At 43.9% G+C, this 21,708-nt stretch overlaps 1 protein-coding gene across 1 annotated transcript in view; it reads left to right on the top strand.

The window, feature by feature from the left end:
• Window positions 1-11,640: 11,640 nt before the first annotated feature.
• pxdc1b (PX domain containing 1b) overlaps window positions 11,641-21,708 on the top strand; it is a 37,420-nt gene continuing 27,352 nt past the window's right edge. The window contains exon 1 of the mRNA XM_034166874.1: window positions 11,641-12,308. Within this exon, the coding sequence (XP_034022765.1) occupies window positions 12,053-12,308 (256 nt within the window). The 5' untranslated portion in view covers window positions 11,641-12,052. The remainder of the gene's footprint in view (window positions 12,309-21,708) is intronic.

Genomic DNA, 21,708 nt, shown 5'->3' with positions numbered 1-21,708 from the left:
GCATTCTGGGAAGCGCAGGAGGATTATGGGAAACGTTAAAGTACGGAATTAATACCGTGTTCCATAACCACTGCACTTTTGAGTCCCAATGACAATTAACTTGTGCCGACAGGTACAGGTGGGCAGATCGATCCTAATATCGATAATATCGATACCAACGCTGGTATTGATATTGAACGATCCTCGTGTAAAAAGATCGATACTCAAGCTTTTTTTCTCTCCTGCACGCACTGACTGCTGCACACGTAGATTCATCAAAGTCTGTAAGAGCAGCGCTGCGCTGCTTCACACAACACGTAGCACGGAGCAGCGCACCCTTGTATTGTGGTTTGTCAGCCCTCTACCTCATGAGATTTTAAGTTGTGTTGAGTGATATTTTTTTAAACAAAAATGTTGATTGTCATAATAAAGTAATTTGTTGTCACGTACAATGTTTGGCAAAATTCTATCCTAGGTCTTTTGGATCCTTTGGATCTATGAAGTTTAAATATGAAAAGTATCTGTATTGGTATCGATATTGGCGATACTGGGCCTGTATTTACTTGGTATCAGATCAATACCAAAATTGCCGGTATCGCTCACCTCTACCGACAGGGTGCAGAAGGTCTCATCTCTTCACATTCAGCTCTGCAAACAACAAATTCCAATGTAATACGAGGGCTGTCCATAAAGTATAGGTCCTTTTAATTTTTTTCAAAAACTATATGGATTTCATTCATATGTTTTTACGTCAGACATGCTTGAACCCTCGTGCGCATGCGTGAGTTTTTCCACGCCTGTCGGTGACGTCATTCGCCTGTGAGCACTCCTTGTGGGAGGAGTCGTCCAGCCCCTCGTCGGAATTCCTTTGTCTGAGAAGTTGCTGAGAGACTGGCGCTTTGTTTGATCAAAATTTTTTCTAAACCTGTGAGACACATCGAAGTGGACATGGTTCGTAAAATTAAGCTGGTTTTCAGTGAAAATTTTAACAGCTGATGAGAGATTTTGAGGTGACACTGTCGCTTTAAGGACTTCCCACTGTGCGAGACGTCGCGCAGCGCTCTCAGGCGGCGTCATCAGCCTGTTTCAAGCTTAAAACCTCCACATTTCAGGCTCTATTGATCCAGGACGTCGTGAGAGAACAGAGAAGTTTCAGAAGAAGTCGGTTTCAGCATTTTATCCGGATATTCCACTGTTAAAGGAGATTTTTTTTAATGAAAGACGTGCGGACGGGTCCGCGCGTCGGGACGCAGCCGCCGCGACGCTCCGCCACAGGAAAAACACCTCTGCTGGAAGCCTTAAGGACAAGTTGGAACATGTTCAGCTGTTAAACAATTTCTCATATACTCACTCCACTGAAAGCCATCAAAAGCCGCCTGGATTTTACAAATGGTTATCAACACGGAGGTGTTTTTCCTGTGCCGCCGCACCGCATCGGCTGCGTCCCGACGCGCGGACCCGTCCGCACGTCTTTCATTAAAAAAATCTCCTTTAACAGTGGAATATCCGGATAAAATGCTGAAACCGACTTCTTCTGAAACTTCTCTGTTCTCTCACGACGTCCTGGATCAATAGAGCCTGAAATGTGGAGGTTTTAAGCTTGAAACAGGCTGATGACGGCGCCTGGGAGCGCTGCACGATGTCTCGCTCCGTGGGAAGTCCTTAAAGCGACAGTGTCACCTCAAAATCTCTCATCAGCCGTTAAAATTTTCACTGAAAACCAGCTTAATTTTTCGAACCGTGTCCACTTCGATGTGTCTCACAGATTTAGAAAAAATTTTGATCAAACAAAGCCCCAGTCTCTCAGCAACTTCTCAGACAAAGGAATTCCGACGAGGGGCTGGACGACTCCTCCCACAAGGAGTGCTCACAGGCGAATGACGTCACCGACAGGCGTGGAAAAACTCACGCATGCGCACGAGGGTTCAAGCATGTCTGACGTAAAAACATATGAATGAAATCCATATAGTTTTTGAAAAAAATAAAAAGGATCTATACTTTATGGACAGACCTCGTATATGCACACCCAATAGAAACAAAGTCAAAAGTTTGATTTATGACTTTGGAAGTGTAAAGCTTTCAAATATTTGGTCTGCCTTGACCCTCCAGACTTAAACTCTCCAAGCATCACTGGAGACACAATAAGGATGGGGCCATAAAGCATGAAGTCCAACAGATGCTCGCCGAAGACGACCGCAGTCAATTATGGGACCCGTTAAACACACTCAGGCAGCTCACTGGCTCAGCGTCACCCCGGACCCTGCACACATCACTGGGTTTTGTCTGCTGGTTTGGACGACGCCAGAGTTATGGCTTCCACTTCAGCTCACAATACCTCTCTTTGAGACAGGCGAACGCCTGCTACAATCCGTGCAGATGTTCCCTGACAGATGTGTTCATCTTTATGAAGTTTTTCCTCCTGTTGTGCTGCCTTCTGACCAGTTCTGCTTCATGTTGTTTGGTTTTAGCTGTACCGGGGTGGAGACTGCATATGGTCTTGTCACAAGTTGAAATTTACACATAAACAGATGACAAAAGCAGTTTATGACCTTTTAAGCTTTATTTTTCTGTTACATGATTGAGCATTTTGGGCCTTGCAGAAGAATGCACTCTCTTGTTGAGTGGCCTTCTTCTTCTTGAGGATCATCCCTCCATGTTATATTTCACTGGAATCCACACATTGCTTTTTGAGATATCTTGCACACAAAGGGAAACATGTAATCGCTGCCCTCCTCCATCAATAATGTACCAGAGGTTTAAGAAAGGAGCAAGAGCAACTGTAATAACTTTAACAACTGAGGAGTGAACGCAGGTTTTAAGCTTTGGGGTGCACAGTAGGTGTTTATGATATCACTAGGTGGATTAAAGTTTGAAATCTGGCTTTATGATGTCATTATCTAGTTCCTTGCAATCTTAATGAGTGAGGTTAAACAAAATATTTCTAATTAGAAGTGGTGCCCTGACAGAAATGGGCTTGTGAACAGAGCGTCATCAGCACAGACAGGAAAATGTGGGTGGGGAAGTTAAAACAATCTTTTTTTTTTCTGTCATTCTCAACACTAACATGCCCTTGAGCCAGATACTTTTAATCCCCAAGTTGTTGCATTGCAGCACCCTGACATTGGTTTGTGAATGTGATGCATCATTGTAAAGCACTGTTATAGACATATGCTATAGATGGACCATCATTATAAATGCAGCCCTTAATATTTTAGATTTGGATCAAAATTTAGCCATCTCTTCCCTGACTCAAATAGTAACTCTCCACAAAATTTTCATGAAATCAGTGCTCTATTTTTTGAGTTATCACAAACACAATCAAACAAGGTCAGTCACTTAACCTCCACCCTCATCTGTCAGAGATTATTATTCCTGTCAGTCACAGAGACTGCATTTCTTCCAGGCTAGCTCCAAGTGTGTGTGTGTGTGTGTGTGTGTGTGTGTGTTGGGGGTGGGGGGGTGGGGGGGGCGGGGGGTGAATTGGTTGAGTGTGGGTGAAGGCACTCCTCTACAAACGGGGTCCAGTGACATGCACCCCCTGAAAAGTTTTAAAAATCTGTGGCCTTTTTCTTGCATTCTAAGGCAGCCTGGGAATCCATTCAAGAAGGACATATCCAGGCTGGACAAACTGATCAGGCGGGCTGGCTCTGTGGTTGGCATGGAGCTGGACTCTCTGGTGACGGTGGCAGACAAGAGAACACTGGACGAACTGCTGGACGGTATGGACAATGCCAGTCACCCTTTGCACACCGTCTGTTGTGTGGGCCGCTGAAGAGGAGGTACTGCTGGCCCAACACCAGAGGGCGCCCTGCCTGAAGTGCGGGCTTCAGGCACGAGAGGGTGCCGGAGCAACCGGGAGTGACAGCTGTCACTCATCAACAAGCACCAGCTGTCACTCATCATCACCACTACCATCACCATAAAAGCCGGGCAGCAACTCCACCTCGCTGCCGAGATATCGTCTACCTTATAGGTAAATTCTCAGCCTTGATTGTGCCTACGCACGTGCTTGCTGTTCTAGTTTTGTGATCTGTTGCAGGAGATTCAACTCGCTATTTCCAGCGGGAGGCGGGGGGTTCGTGGATTGACGAGCGGTGAACGGTTTTCACTCCTCACTCCGAACCACGTAAAATAGGAGATTGATTCTGCACTGTGATGTGGTGTTAAGGTGGAGGTGTTTTTCCCACCCAACTACTGAAAGAACGAACTTGCTGACTGTTTACTGGGCGTGTTTTCACACACCCACCATTAACTGTTTTCTGCCCTGCCAGCAGTACCAGATCTGACAGCTGGAGACGGTGGCCACCTGGGGATTCAGGACTTGGCAGCTCCGGTGTGTTCCAGATCCGGTGGCAGTGGAAATCGTGTGGGGCCCGGCTCTTCTCTGGACGGTTGTCTCCTATCCTCAAGCCTGCCCACACGTCACCCTTGTATATTTGACTGTAATCCAAATTCTGCATCTGTCTGTATTCCGTTGTACACGTTTCACAACAGTAAAGTGTTGTAATTTTTGACTCATCCATTGTCCGTTCATTTACGCCCCCTGTTGTGGGTCCGTGTCACTACACTTTCCCAACACCGTCAACAGCAACCAGAGGAGCCAGACTGCTCCTTCCCAAGTGCAGGACCAACAGACTGAAAAACTCCTTTGTCCCTCAGGCCATCAGACTGTAGAACTCTCATTCGGGTGGGGGGGGGGGGGTAAACAGGAAGACAGAGGACGGGAATGAGAGGAACAGTAGCAGCCAGTAAACCAGTACTGATCATTATTATCACTTACTGAGGCGTTAAAGGGACGGTAGCATAGATTTACATTTACGCTACCTGTCCATACCTGCCCACACACAGCAGGGCAGGTATGCATAAAGTGTGTGACTTACACTTTATGCATACCGTCCATGCCCGTTCACCCGCAATAACAGATATTCGCCCTCATCTAACTCTGGCGAATATCAGTCATTTTGGGCAACTGGGCATGGACATCGGGCCTCTGAAAATGCATACCACCCTCCAAAAGCATGTTATTGTATTAATATGTCTGGTATTTATATTTATATTTGCAAACTGTTTTTCTTTTTTACTTTCACTTTTGATACTCTGTGTGCTTCTTACCCTGTGTGCTGCGATACAATGCTGCTGGAACCTCAATTTCTCTGAGGGAGTCTTCCCAAGGGATCAATAAAGTTCTATCTAATCTAATCTAATCTAATCTAATCTAAAGACTGACTCTTGAGCCATTGTTTTTAACACACAATTTTTTATTACTGGAAATATAATTCTGCGTGCAGCAGCCATCAATCAGCCTTTATCTATGAAAGTCCTTTCCCATATTTTATCATATCTTCAGTCAGCGGCTCAAGGTGGGTGGGTTACAACCCCCTCTTGAGCCACCACTGCCTTCTCATTTTGATATTTAACCCTTAAAACATGCTTTTAAGCATCATGCACTTCAGACTGTACACCACAGATTGTCAAGACACTAAGTATTGAGACTGAATGCAGCATATTTCACAATCTGTGTACGACACCCAGCAGTTGACTCAGCCACCTTTTAAAAAAGTTTTTCCTTGCATTGACAGAAAAGCTTAACTCTGCTGGATGTAATAAGAGTATCTGCGTGTTTAGAGAAGGACCTTCAATTAGTGGTTTTGGCCACATTTATATTGTCAGCACATTTTCCCTCTCGGCCTCTTTCCAGTGTAAATCATGTGAAAGCATAAACTTTAAATGGAAAAATAGACGTTCTCTCAATGACAAAGTTCTTCTCCTGCAGTGTTCTGAGCACATTTGTCTCTCATTACTGCAGCAAAGATGCCAAAATGTTGCGTAGAGGAAAGAAGATGTGAGCTGATTCAGCGTTGTTGACGAGTTTTTGGGTGGGCGTGGCTTTGAGTGTCCCGAAGGGATGGAAAGATAAGAAGAAAGAATTCACACAGTGAAAATTTGCTTTTGACACTTTGATTTTGGTATCTTATTTTGTTTCTGTATTAAAATTCAGGACAGTTCAATAGTAAGAGGTACATGCTCCCTAAAAGTGCACATTTTTTAGCTAAATATATGCCTCACCAGTGTCTCGCACAATTTGTGATATTTCTCTATAATATTTATTGACTTAGTCTGTTCTGGGTATTCATTTAATCCAGTGCTTCTTTGAGTGTTGTTATTTTGGAACTTCCCAACTTATGTATTTCACACCATTTTACTGCAGTGACAATAAACACTTTGATTCCTTAATTCCTCAAAAAACAAACATTTAAGGTTTTGAGTCCAAATGAGGTGATGCATCTGAAAAACATTTTTTTTTACATGATATTTGTAAAACAAGTCATGTCTGTGCCTGTTGCTTTAAATGGACAAGAGCTGCTGTTAGCCACGCCCCTTTCTGAATGGAGGGCAAGCAAGAGCAACCAATGAGAGGCTTAGTGGGCGTGTCTTGCAAAGTCATACATACAACCCCAATTCCAATGAAGATGGGATGTTGTGTAAAATGTAAATAAAAACAGAATACAATGATTTGCAAATCCTCCTCAATCTATATTCAATTGAATACACCACAAAGACAAGATATTTAATGTTCAAACTGATAGACTTTATTGTTTTTGTGCAAATATTTGCTCATTTTGAAATGGATGCCTGCAACATGTTTCAAAAAAGCTGAGACAGTGGTATGTTTACCACTGTGTTACATCACCTTTCCTTCTAACAACACTCAATAAGCGTTTGGGAACTGAGGACACAAATTGTTGAATCGTTGTAGGTGGAATTCTTTCCCATTCTTTCTTGATGTACAACTTCAGTTGTTAAACAGTCCGGGGTCTCCATTGTCATATTTTGCACTTCATAATGCGCCACACGTTTTCAATGGGCGACAGGTCTGGACTGCAGGCAGGCCAGTCTAGTACCCGCACTCTTTTACTACGAAGACATGCTGTTGTAACACGTGCAGAATGTGGCTTGGCATTGTCTTGCTGAAATAAGCAGGGACGTTGAAAAAGACGTTGCTTGGATGGCAGCATGTGTTGCTCCAAAACCTGGTTGTACCTTTCAGCACTGATGGTGCCATCACAGATGTGTAAGTTCCCCATGCCATGGGCACTAACACACCCCCATACCATCACAGATGCTGGCTTTTGAACTTTGCGCTGGTAACAGTCTGGATGGTCTTTTTCCTCTTTTGTCCAGAGGACACAATGTCCATGATTTCCAAAAACAATTTCAAATGTGGACTCATCAGACCACAGCACACTTTTCCACTTTGCGTCTGTCCATTTCAAATGAGCTCAGGCCCAAAGAAGTTGGCGGTGTTTCTGGATGTTGTTGATGTATGGCTTTCACTATGCATGGTAGAGTTTTAACTTGTACTTGTAGATGTAGCGACGAACTGTGTTAACTGACAATGGTTTTCTGAAATGGTCCTGAGCCCACACAATAAGATCCTTTACACAATGATGTTGGTTTTTAATGCAGTGCCGCCTGAGGGCACGGGCATTCAATGTTTTTTGGCCTTGCGGCTTACGTGTAGAAAGTTCTCCAGATTCTCTGAATCTTCTGATTATATTATGGACTGTAGATGATGGAATCCCTAGATTCCTTGCAATTAAATGTTGAGAAACATTGTTCCTAAACTGTTGTACTATTTTTTCACACAGGTGTTCACAAAGTGATGCTCCTCGCCCCATCTTTGCTTGTGAATGGCCTTTTGGGGATGCTCCTTTTATACCCAATCATGACACTCACCTGTTTCCAATTAGGTGTTCTTTGAGCATTCATCAACTTTCCCAGTCTTTTGTTGCCCCTGTCCCAGCTTTTTTGAAATGTGTTGCAGGCATCCATTTCACAATGAGCAGATATTTGTACAAAAACAATAAAGTTTACCAGTTTGAACATTAAATATCTTGTCTTTGTGGTGGATTCAATTGAATATAGGTTGAAGAGGATTTGCAAATCATTGTATTCTGTTTTTATTTACATTTAACACAACATCCCAACTTCATTGGAATTGGGGTTGTATTTGCGTTATATCAGGTCTTTTAGCACATATATTCAATTTTAAAACAATGAGGATATTTAACATGAAACCCGACCATATTTTACATACACTTAAATCAATCAATAAATAAATGTACAATATCACCTATTAAAAGCAGTGGGCAGGAGAAGGTTGGTTTTTTATTATAGGATGCATTGCCTCCATGATGTCCAGGTAACATTTTTACTACAAAATAAAAAACTAGTTGATATTATTTTTGCTGATGAAGATGGTGATAAGCTCCAAAAACTGAAACCATCATGGAATGAACATTTTAACCATACCTCATTTTCATTTGGCATAAATGAACATTTTGTAAGTTAATAGTAGTTGTGTAGTTAGAAATCATCAGACTCATTGATCCTTGAACCTTTCTTCCACTTACACTGTTGCGTGATGAAGTGGAGCCAATTTCAGTGGACTTTGGGAAAGACAGACATCCAAATCTTACATTTAACTCTCAACTTGATCTGCTGACTTGTCAGTAAAATTACAGACTATCTACTTGGTCTGGTTCTGGCTCTTAAGCACATACGGCATTTCTTACAGAAATTCTGGTTCTAAAGTCTGTTTTGGTATCATCCGAATCAAGATTCAATGTAGTTAACCAGTCTAGACGTAAGTCCTGTATAGCCCCTGAGGCCCACTGTGCCAGTTTTTATCCTTGGATTCCGTAGTGTGAAGCAGATGATAGTCTACAACTCCCCTGAGATGCCAGTGTAACATAGGTTTGCGTCTACAGCTAAGACCCTTTACTCCTAGGTGGACTGGGTCGATGCAGTATTGTCCAGGAACACAGACAAGTAGCATGACTAAGAGTTGAATCCAGGTCTGTACGTATATTGGCAGCCCAGCTCCTTATCCCACTGAGCCATCTGCTCTACAACTAACCACTGTGTATTTCCAAAAATTTGTAGTGGAACCATCATATTCATAGAATAATTCATGCTCATCTATGATGGGTCTACATAAATCCTGCTAAATATAGTTTGAAATTGACATTTGTGGTCAAAAGAAAACATTGTTCCGAATTGGGGCCACAAGACAGAACAGTTGTTGGTGGAAATTCCAGATAAAGACACATAACTTTAGAAATCATGCTTCCTTTTTGGGGAAAAACTCCACACCACAGTTTCATTTTCAGTTTGAAACCCAGGCACCACAATAAAGCCGGGTCCCATTGCCAATATTCGACACCTAAATCAGAGCCTGAAAATGAGTTTAATCTGTGGTAAAGTAGTAGTAGTGAAATGTTGATCCAGAATCTGGATTTGGATCCAGATCACCTCCAAAATTTAATAGTCTTCCTTTGCCTAATATGTGTCCGTGGTGAAAATATGGTGCAATTCTGTGAAGTAGTTTTGACATAATCCTTCAAAAACTATATAAAGTGAAATTTGATCCAGAAACAGGATCCGGATCTGGATCACCTCCAAAATTTAATGGAGTCTTCCATGGCCTAATATGTATTTGCGCTGAAAATTTTGTCAAAATTCGTGCAATAGTTTTGATGTAATCCTACTGACAGTAATCCTTCAAAGACCACATAAAGTGAAACTTGATCCAAAATCCAGATCCAGATCACTTCCAAAATTGAATGGAGTCTTCCGTGGCCTAATATCTATCTGTGGTGACAGTTTTGTCAAACTTTGTGCAGTAGTTTTGATGTAATCTTGTCAACAGGTTTTGGTGTTGTTATCATTTTAAGGTTTAATTTTTGATATATTATATTTAAGCCATTTTCCTACTTTTGCTGTATTTTATTTTCAAAGGAGCTAATTTCAACATTATGTCTTTCTGTTAATTTGGCGGTGGCATCAGTCTGAAGACGTGGTGGTGATGCACTGTTGAAACAACCTGTTTCTGTGGCTGTTCCTTTAAATGGAAAGGAGCTGTAAGGGAGCTTATTCCAACGCGATCATTTGTCAGAAGGTGCATCAAAAATCACACTTTTGAAATATTGATCTGTCTGGATGCTACAAAAGTGTTCCATTTCATGTAGTTACACACCCTGTGAATTGTTTTTGAAATCTGTGGTGATCCAGAGGTCCAACAGCCACCAGATTGTGAACTCAAAAAATAACTTGCTCAGTGAACATAAAAAATGTAAAGTATTTCCACCCAAGTAAAATGTGTTTACCTAGCCAGAGGCAATTTTGCTAAGTGACCTAAGTGTAAATGTTTTGAGTCAACATGATGAATTTGCGTTACTGTTACCTAATTACTATGATTCAGGCCAACTAGTTTTGAAAAGGTAAAATGTAGACCTAAATGTAAATTTGTTGGGTCAACGTGATAAATTTGCGTTACTGTTACTCAATTACCATGGTTTAGGCCAACTAGATTTGTAACGGTAAATGTAACAAAAATAAAAAGTAAGCCTTTTGGCTGCTCCCTTGTTTGCACTTGGGGTCGCCAAAGCAAATCTGAGGTGGATCTGCATGTTGAATTGGCACCGGTTTTACACCAGATGCAACTCCACAGTACATAGAGAAATGTGGCAGGGGGTGGGATTTGAACCTGGAACCAAGTGCCATCACCCCTGCCCTGTAAGTAGTTACAACTACTTTTAAAATATTACAGCTACATGTCAACTAATCTTTGCTGTCTTGGATCAGCACAATTTATGCAGATCCACTTTAGATTTGCTGTGGCGACCCTGAGTGGAAACAAGCAGCAAGTACTATTAAATATTGCTGATGTCCCCGCTTTCATATACTTTCATTTTTAAGGTTTTTTTTTATCTGACAGCAAGCAGAAAGTTGGAGTATAAAAATAATAGAAAATGTCATTTTTTCCACAAAATTTCACATCAGGTTGGACCTATAAATCGCAATAAATTTTCATAAACCTATTCAGAAATTATTTTTATGTGCATTCGAACAAAATCAAATCCAGTTTAATATGTTGGTTTTAAAATTTTGCCCTACATTTTTATGCACTCTACTGCCAGTTTAACCTTTGCGTTGTGTTTCCCCCTCGACACACGCTGTAACCACGAGGGTAAAGCCCACGGACCCTAGCAGCTGTTGCTAGAGTGTCTTTTAACATTGTCCTTATGGGGTATTGTGTGTAGAACCTTGAAGGAAAAAAAGGAATGTACTCTATTTTGGAATAAAGCTAGTGAAACACTGCGAATATTTTCTGGAAGCACTGTAGATTTAGGATTTAAAACAAATCTGATGGATAAAATTAATGTATAAACATTTAACTAGGTGTTAAACTTGTTTTAACACCCAACAACACACAGTGTTGATTTAACACTGTGATGGAGTTCATTATTGAATCAAACCTACAGCATGTGTTTGCTTCATTATTAATTTAGCACTAAAATATTCAGTTTATATAGTGTTAAGGTTGAAAAACAAATATTAAAGTGATAATTAAAAAATATATTAATTTGTCATATATTTTTTTAAAAAAGGTAACAAACATTTCAATAATATGGCTCAAGGTTCAAAAGTAGATTTAGGATGCCAGTTTTGCCTTCAATAAAGAAGTGATCACTTGAAAATGGTATTTTTAAACATTAAATAATGACGTATGATCTTTTTTTATTATTAAAATAAATAAATAAATCACATATTAACAGTGTTGCCTTTGGGGGCCGTTGGAATTGTGGGAATAATGACTCTCTGTGGTGTGGAAGGAAGCAGACGGGAACTACCGACAGAAAAAACATCATCTGATAATCTATGAACTCAAATGCACATTTAGAAAACTGGACAGTACTTTTACTTTGAGAGATGCTTCATCTGGTCTTTGTGGATGTTTTCTCTGTGGCTGCATGGCGCGTATACGTCATAAAGAATATTTTTGTCTGACGTTGAAAAAAAAATCAATAGTTTTAGGGGCGTTATCTACAGAGTGTCTATTTTTTGTCAAATCATGCCACGTTTGAGATTACGCCTGTTTGGGGCTGAGCAAACGATGATAATGATGATGATTGTCCTATTTATCCGGCACACAGAGGTCTGATCGGAAACTTGTTCCTAAGTTGGTTTGTATTTGGACTTTTCTTGGCGTTCTGGTCCAATATGAAGAATGGCATCGGCTGTGTTTGAAGGGACGTCGCTGGTCAACATGTTCGTCAGAGACTGCTGGGTGAACGGGATCCGCAGACTGATCATCAGCCAGCGCGGGGAGGAAGAGGACTTCTTCGAGATCAGGACCGAGTGGTCCGACAGGAACATTCTCTATCTGCATCGCAGTTATTCCGATTTGGGACGGCTGTTTAAAAGACTTGTAGAGTCCTTTCCCGAGGACAGAGGGGATCTGTCCAAATGTCCACTGATAGAAGGTTGGTCTGAAGGGAAATATAACATTGTAGAATGTTCCTTTCTCTGCAGGAATGCGCTCCACTTAGGATTTCTTCTACATTTAAAATAAGACAAGCCAAAGTTCTTCTCAGCGTTTATACTTCCTTTTTTTGAGACACACAAAAAAATGTTCAATAACTTCTTGCGTTCAAATTGCGTTAAAACTGCTATTTCATTTAATGTTTTGGACCAGGTCTTGGCATAAAGTTTGAAACTAGAGGTGGGCGGATCGATCATAATATCGATAATAACGATACCAACGCTGGTATTGATATTGAACGATCCTCGTGTAAAAAGATCGATACTCAAGCTTTTTTTCTTTCCCGCATGCACTGACTGCTGTGCATCGCAGATTCATCAAAGTCTACTCTCTGTCTGTAAGAGCAGCACTGCGCTGTGTCACACAACATGGAACACGGAGCAGCGCACCTTTGTATTGTGGCTTGTCAGTCCTCTACCTCAGGAGATTTTGTTTTAAGTTGGGTTGAGTGATATTTTTTAAACAAAAATGTTGATTGTGATAATAAAGTATTTTGTTGTCACGTACAATGTTTGGTGAAATTCTATCCTAGGTCTTTTGGATCCTTTGGATATATGAAGCTTAAATATGAAAAGGTATCGGTATCGATATCAGCGATACTGGGCCTGTATTTACTTGGTTTCGGATCAATACCAGAATTCCCCGTATCGCCCACCTCTATTTGAGACAGTGAAAAAAAAAAAACTTCTTTGTAGGTGCTGCTGCGCATGTGCAAAACAGATCACCACATCCGGGAACCAGGAATGAAATGAATCATTTTGTAATCTCTTTTTGTTGAAGGATTTCCAGCCATTTCCAGAAACTAATAATATTTTGTGGAGTCATGTCAAACTGACTGTAATCTTTAAATATGAAATTCAAAATTTGATTTAGATGTATATTCCTGAGCTGTCCACCAGGCGGGAGTGTTCAGACAGGCGACATCTAGTGTTGAAAACCGAAGTCAATGAGGACGTGCCAAAACGTGCAGTTCCTTGAATGGCCACTTGAGGTGGGCTCCAAAAGTGAATCAATCTACATAGAACCGCATGTTAAAATGCCCAACAGTAATAAACACATACAGTCTGGTACCAACCGCCCAAAAAAGGCTATAACTAGCTTAGCCATTCATGACAAACTGTATCAGGGATTAATTTTTATGTTGCTCATCAGTTTAAGCAATTTTTTGGGGAGCAATTTTAAACCATAAAGTTCCGAATAATTAGGGTCATGGTAGTGTTGAGTGACAGCTAGTGTGTGTCAGGTGTAGGCGGCCGCCGGTAGCAGCAGCCATCTTTTAGCAGGAAGCAGTTAGCTGCTGTGTACTTATTTGACCTTCTTAAGCATTTTATTAGAAATGTCTGCGATAATATGGCTTGCTGTGGTGTGTAATCAAGTGTTAAAGTTGAGTGGGAATTTTCAGTTGTTGCATTTGTATGTTAGCAAAGTCAGCATTATTTAGCAGACATCGATAGCTTGGTGATAGTAGCTACACCAGTGCCACAGTTACTGAGGCAAGATGTCAGTCACGGTTTTTAAAACCAACACCCAAGCCAATCGTTATGTGTTAATCAAACACCCAAACCAGTGTTAGCCTGTTAGCTTTAGCTTGCCTGGCAACTACAAAATGAGGTTTGCGAGGTTGTGGGAGGATTGTTTGGGCTTCATTTTCAAAAGAAAGTTGCTTTTTTGATTGATCTGGTTAATCAAAGATAAGCACTGTCTTATCACTTAATCCTCATTAGGTTGTGTTTTAATGCAGTGAATTACAAGATGATGTATTTAATATAGATAAAAATGTTTTAAAACATTGCTAACCTGCTTAGTATTGCCATTGTTCTCATCCATTCATTAGAAACAGCAGGTTGTGTTAGGTTCATGCACCAACTCACTAGTAAACCCTGATTGGTAAAGGTGTTTAATAAACAGACATCCAGAAAGCATTCATAGCGCTTCACTTTTTCCACATTTTGTTATGTTACAGCCTTAATCCAAAATTGATTAAATTATTCTTTGTTTCTCAAAATTCTACACACAATACCCCATAATGACAATGTGAAAAAGTTTTTTTTTAAAGATTTTTGCATATACGAGGGCTGTCCGTAAAGTATAGGTCCTTTTTATATTTTCAAAAACTATATGGATTTCATTCATATGTTTTTATGTCAGACATGCTTGAACCCTCGTGCGCATGCGTGAGTTTTTCCACGCCTGTCGGTGACGTCATTCGCCTGTGAGCACTCCTTGTGGGAGGAGTCGTCCAGCCCCTCGTCGGAATTCCTTTGTCTGAGAAGTTGCTGAGAGACTGGCGCTTTGTTTGATCAAAATTTTTTCTAAACCTGTGAGACACATCGAAGTGGACACGGTTCAAAAAATTAAGCTGGTCTTCAGTGAAAATTTTAACAGCTGATGAGAGATTTTGAGGTGATTCTGTCGCTTTAAGGACTTGTCACGGTGCGAGACGTCGCGCAGCGCTCTCAGGCAGCGTCATCAGCCTGTTTCAAGCTTAAAACCTCCACATTTCAGGCTCTGTTGATCCAGGACGTCGTGAGAGAACAGAGAAGTTTCAGAAGAAGTCGGTTTCAGCATTTTATCCGGATATTCCACTGTTAAAGGAGATTTTTTTTAATGAAAGACGTGCGGGCGGATTGCAGCGTCGGCTCGCAGCCGCCGCGACGCTCCGCCACAGGAAAAACACCTCTGTTGGAAGACTTGAGGAAAAGTTGGAACATCTCCAGCTGATAAATAATTTCTCATATACTCACTCCACTGAAAGCCATCAAAAGCCGCCTGGATTTTACAAATGGTTATCAACACGGAGGTGTTTTTCCTGTGCCGCCGCACCGCGTCGGCTGCGTCCCGACGCGCGGACCCGTCCGCACGTCTTTCATTAAAAAAATCTCCTTTAACAGTGGAATATCCGGATAAAATGCTGAAACCGACTTCTTCTGAAACTTCTCTGTTCTCTCACGACGTCCTGGATCAATAGAGCCTGAAATGTGGAGGTTTTAAGCTTGAAACAGGCTGATGACGCTGCCTGAGAGCGCTGAGCGACGTCTCGCACCGTGAAAAGTCCTTAAAGCGACAGAATCACCTCAAAATCTCTCATCAGCTGTTAAAATTTTCACTGAAAACCAGCTTAATTTTTCGAACCATGTCCACTTCGATGTGTCTCACAGGTTTAGAAAAAATTTTGATCAAACAAAGCGCCAGTCTCTCAGCAACTTCTCAGACAAAGGAATTCCGACGATGGGCTGGACGACTCCTCCCACAAGGAGTGCTCACAGGCGAATGACGTCACCGACAGGCATGGAAAAACTCACGCATGCGCACGAGGGTGCAAGCATGTCTGACGTAAAAACATATGAATGAAATCCATATAGTTTTTGAAAAAAATAAAAAGGACCTATACTTTACGGACAGCCCTCGTGTATATATATATATATATATATATATATATATATATATATATATATATATATATAAACCTAAGAAATCACATGTACATAAGTATTCACAGCCTTTGCCATGAAACTCAAAATTGAGCTCAGGTGCATCCTATTCCCACTGATCATCCTTGATATGTTTCAACAGCCTAATTGGAGTCCTCTGGGGTAAATTCAGTTGATTGGACATGACTTGGACATTACTCCCCCTCTAGCTGCCACCTTATCGTGGTGGGGGAGTTTGTGTACCCGGATGATCCTAGGAGCTATGTTGTCGGGGGCTTCGTGCTCCCTGTAGGGTCTCCCAAGGCAAACAGGTCCTAGGTGATGGGTCAGACTAAGGGCAGTTCAGAACCTCCATGACCAGTAAAAGATCAAGGACTGAGACATCGCTCGGTATGGCGGAGCCGGGGTCCCACCCTGGAGTCAGGCCTGGAGTTGGGGCTCGCGCGCGAGTGCCTGGTGGTCGGGCCTTAGCCCATGGGGCCCGGCTGGGCTCAGCCCGAAAGAGTGACGTGGGCCCACCCTCCTGTGGGTTCACCACCTGTAGAGGGGGCCATGGGGGTCGGGTGCAGAGAGGATTGGGTGGCGGTCAAGGGCGGGTGGCCCGGCGGCCCGGTCCATGCTCACAGCCCCTGGCTGTTGGGACGTGGAATGTCACCTCGCTAGGGGAGAAGGAGCCTGAGCTTGTGCAGTAGGTTGAGAGATACCGACTAGAGATAGTCGGGCTCACCTCCACGCACAGCTTGGGCTCTGGTACCCAACTCCTGGAGAGGGGCTGGACACTTCATTTTTCTGGCATCGCCCACGGGGAGAGGCGGAGAGCTGGGGTCGCATTGCTTATTGCTCCCCAGCTCAGTCGCCAAGTGTTGGAGTTCACTCCGGTGAACGAGAGGGTCGCGTCCCTACGCCTTCAGGTCGGGGACAGGTCTCTCACCGTTGTCTCGGCCTACAGGCCGAGCGGCAGTGCAGAGTACCCGACCTTCCTGGAGTCCCCGGGAGGGGTACTAGATAGCGCTCCAACTGGGGACTCCATTGTTCTCCTGGGGGATTTCAACGCCCACGTGGGCGGCGACAGTGAGGGGAGGGGGGGTGATCGGGAAGCACGGCCTCCCCGATCTGAACCCGAGTGGTGTTCAGTTGTTGGACTTCTGTGCTAGTCACAGTTTGTCCATCACGAACACCATGTTCGAGCACAAGGGTGTCCATAAGTGCACGTGGCACCAGGACACCCTGAGCCGGAGGTCAATGATCGTCTTTGTAGTCGTATCATCTGACCTTCGGCCACGTGTCTCGGACACTCAAGTGAAGAGAGGGGCAGAGCTGTCGACTGATCACCACCTGGTGGTGAGTTGGATCCGCTGGGAGGGTAGGAAGCCCGGTCAGACCTGGCAGGCCCAAACGTATCATGAGGGTCTGCTGGGAACGACTGGCGGAACCCTCTGTCAGCGAGGTCTTCAACTCCCACCTCCGGGAGAGCTTCTCCCAGATCCCGGGGGAGGTTGGAGACATGGAGTCCGAGTGGACCATGTTCTCCACCTCCATTGTCGATGCGGCTGCTCATAGCTGTGGTCACAAGGTCTCTGGTGCCTGTCGTGGCGGCAATCCCCGAACCCGGTGGTGGACACTAAAAGTAAGGGATGCTGTCAAGCTGAAGAAGGAGTCCTACTTATCTTTGTTGGTAGGTGGGACCCCAGAGGCAGCTGACAGGTACCGGCAAGCCAAGCGTGCCGCAGCCCGTGCGGTCGCAGAGGCAAAAACTCGGGTCTGGGAGGAGTTCGGGGAGGCTATGGAGGAGGACTGTCGGTCGGCCTTGAAGAGATTCTGGCAAACCGTCCGACGCCTCAGGAGGCAGAAGCAGCTCTCCACCAGCACTGTTTACGGTGCGGGTGGGGAGCTGTTGACCCTGACTGGGGATGTTGTTGGGCGGTGGAAGGAGTACTTTGAGGATCTCCTCAATCCCATCGCCACGTCTTCCGAAGAGGAAGCAGAGACTGTGGACTCAGAGGCGGCTCATCCATTACCCAGGCCGAAGTCACCGAGGTGGTTAGAAAGCTCCTCGGTGGCAAGGCTCCTGGGGTGGATGAAATCCGTCCTGAGTACCTTAAGTCTCTGGATGTTGTGGGGCTGTCTTGGCTGACACGCCTGTGCAACATCGCGTGGCGATCAGGGACAGTGCCTCTGGATTGGCAGACCGGGGTAGTGGTCCCTCTGTTTAAGAAGGGGGACCGGAGGGTGTGTTCCAACTATAGGGGGATCACACTCCTCAGCCTCCCCGGTAAGGTCTATTCCAGAGTACTGGAGAGGAGAATTTGACCGATGGTCGAACCTCGGATTCAGGAGGAACAGTGTAGTTTTCATCCTGGTCGCGGCACACTGGACCAGCTCTACACGCTCCATCGGGTGCTTGAGGGTTCATGGGAGTTCGCCCAACCAGTCCACATGTGTTTTGTGGATCTGGAGAAGGCGTTCGACCGTGTCCCTCGGGGCACCCTGTGGGGAGTGCTCCGGGAGTACGGGGTCCGGGGTCCTTTGCTAAGGGCTATCCGGTCCCTGTACGACCGCAGCAGGAGCTTGGTTCGCATTGCCGGTAGTAAGTCAAACCTGTTTCCAGTGCACATTGGCCTCCGCCAGGGCTGCCCTTTGTCACCGGTTCTGTTCATTATTTTTATGGACAGAATTTCGAGGTGCAGCCAGGGTGTAGAGGGGGTCTGGTTTGGGAACCACAGAATCTCGTCTCTGCTGTTTGCGGACGATGTGGTTCTGTTGGCTTCGTCAAATCAGGACCTTCAGCGTGCACTGGGGTGGTTTGCAGCCGAGTGTGAAGCGTCCGGGATGAAAATCAGCACCTCCAAATCCGAGGCCATGGTTCTCGACCGGAAAAAGGTGCTTTGCCCTCTTCAGGTCGGTCGAGCGTCCTTGCCTCAAGTGGAGGAGTTTAAGTATCTTGGGGTCTTGTTCACGAGTGAGGGACGGATGGAGCGTGAGACTGATAGACGGATCGGTGCAGCATCTGCAGTGATGCAGTCGCTGTATCGGACCGTCGTGGTGAAGAGAGAGCTGAGTAGGGGGGCAAAGCTCTCGATTTACCGATCGATCTATGGAAAGGGACACACCTGTCTACATATAAGGTCCCACAGTTGACAGTGCATGTCAGAGCACAAATCATGCATGAAGTCAAAGGAAATGTTTTTAGACCTCCAAGACAGGATTACCTTGTCTCAAGGCACAAATCTGGGGAAGGGTACAGAAGCATTTCTGCTGCTTTGAAGGTCTTAATGAGCACAGTGGCCTCCATCATCCATAAATGGAAGAAGTTCAGATCCACCAGGACTCTTCCTAGAGCTGGCCACCCGTCTAAATTGAGCGATCAGGGGAGAAGGGCCTTAGTCAGGGAGGTGACCAAGAATGCGATGGTCACGTTGTCAGAGCTCCAGCATTCCTCTGTGGAGAGAGGAGAACCTTCCAGAAGGACAACTATCTCTACAGCAATCCACCAATCAGGCCTGAATGGTAGAGTGGCCAGACAAAAGCCACTCTTTAGTACAAAGCACATGACAGTCTGCCTGGAGTTTGCCAAAAGGCACCTGAAGGACTCTCAGACCATAAGAAAGAAAATTTTCTGGTCTGATCAATCAATCAATCAATTTTTTTATATAGCGCCAAATCACAACAAACAGTTGCCCCAAGGCGCTTTATATTGTAAGGCAAGGCCATACAATAATTATGTAAAACCCCAACGGTCAAAACGACCCCCTGTGAGCAAGCACTTGGCTACAGTGGGAAGGAAAACCTCCCTTTTAACAGGAAGAAACCTCCAGCAGAACCAGGCTCAGGGAGGGGCAGTCTTCTGCTGGGACTGGTTGGGGCTGAGGGAGAGAACCAGGAAAAAGACATGCTGTGGAGGGGAGCAGAGATCGATCACTAATGATTAAATGCAGAGTGGTGCATACAGAGCAAAAAGAGAAAGAAACAGTGCATCATGGGAACCCCCAGCAGTCTACGTCTATAGCAGCATAACTAAGGGATGGTTCAGGGTCACCTGATCCAGCCCTGACTATAAGCTTTAGCAAAAAGGAAAGTTTTAAGCCTAATCTTAAAAGTAGAGAGGGTGTCTGTCTCCCTGATCTGAATTGGGAGCTGGTTCCACAGGAGAGGAGCCTGAAAGCTGAAGGCTCTGCCTCCCATTCTACTCTTACAAACCCTAGGAACTACAAGTAAGCCTGCAGTCTGAGAGCGAAGCGCTCTATTGGGGTGATATGGTACTACGAGGTCCCTAAGATAGATGGGACCTGATTATTCAAAACCTTATAAGTAAGAAGAAGAATTTTAAATTCTATTCTAGAATTAACAGGAAGCCAATGAAGAGAGGCCAATATGGGTGAGATATGCTCTCTCCTTCTAGTCCCCGTCAGTACTCTAGCTGCAGCATTTTGAATTAACTGAAGGCTTTTTAGGGAACTTTTAGGACAACCTGATAATAATGAATTACAATAGTCCAGCCTAGAGGAAATAAATGCATGAATTAGTTTTTCAGCATCACTCTGAGACAAGACCTTTCTGATTTTAGAGATATTGCGTAAATGCAAAAAAGCAGTCCTACATATTTGTTTAATATGCGCTTTGAATGACATATCCTGATCAAAAATGACTCAGAGATTTCTCACAGTATTACTAGAGGTCAGGGTAATGCCATCCAGAGTAAGGATCTGGTTAGACACCATGTTTCTAAGATTTGTGGGGCCAAGTACAATAACTTCAGTTTTATCTGAGTTTAAAAGCAGGAAATTAGAGGTCATCCATGTCTTTATGTCTGTAAGACAATCCTGCAGTTTAGCTAATTGGTGTGTGTCCTCTGGCTTCATGGATAGATAAAGCTGGGTATCATCTGCGTAACAATGAAAATTTAAGCAATACCGTCTAATAATACTGCCTAAGGGAAGCATGTATAAAGTGAATAAAATTGGTCCTAGCACAGAACCTTGTGGAACTCCATAATTAACTTTAGTCTGTGAAGAAGATTCCCCATTTACATGAACAAATTGTAATCTATTAGACAAATATGATTCAAACCACCGCAGCGCAGTGCCTTTAATACCTATGGCATGCTCTAATCTCTGTAATAAAATTTTATGGTCAACAGTATCAAAAGCAGCACTGAGGTCTAACAGAACAAGCACAGAGATGAGTCCACTGTCCGAGGCCTGTCTGATGAGACAAAGATTGAATACTTTGGCGTGAATGCCAGGCGTCATGTTTTGTAGGAAACCAGGCACCATCCCTACAGTGAAGCATGATGGTGGCAGCATCATGGAAATGGGAGGCTAATCAGGATTGAGGGAAAGATGAATGCAGCAATGTACAGAGACATCCTGGATGAAAACCTGCTCCAGAGTGCTCTTGACCTCAAACTGGGGCGACGGTTCATCTTTCACCAGAACAATGATCCTAAACACACAGCCAAGATATCAAAGGAGTGACTTCAGGACAACTCTGTGAATGTCCTTGAGTGGCCCAGCCAGAGCCCAGACCTGAAATTGATTGAACATCTCTGGAGAGATCTGAAAATGACCAACGCTCCCCTTAACCTGATGGAGCTTGAGAGGTGCTGCAAAGAGGAATGGACAAAACTGCCCAAAGATAGGTGCACTAAGCTTGTGGCATCATATTCAAGAAGACTTGACGCTGTAATTGCTGCCAAAGGTTCATCAACAAAGTATTGAGCAAAGGCTGTGAATACATACGAGGGCTGTCAATAAAGTAACGGTCCTTTTTATTTTTTTCAAAAACTATATGGATTTCATTCATATGTTTTTACGTCAGACATGCTTGAACCCTCGTGCGCATGCGTGAGTTTTTCCACGCCTGTCGGTGACGTCATTCGCCTGTGAGCACTCCTTGTGGGAGGAGTCGTCC

Source organism: Thalassophryne amazonica, chromosome 1, assembly GCF_902500255.1.
Source record: "Thalassophryne amazonica chromosome 1, fThaAma1.1, whole genome shotgun sequence".
In the NCBI taxonomy this organism is placed as follows: Eukaryota; Metazoa; Chordata; class Actinopteri; order Batrachoidiformes; family Batrachoididae; genus Thalassophryne; species Thalassophryne amazonica.
This window is presented reverse-complemented; position numbering and strand designations above follow the sequence as displayed.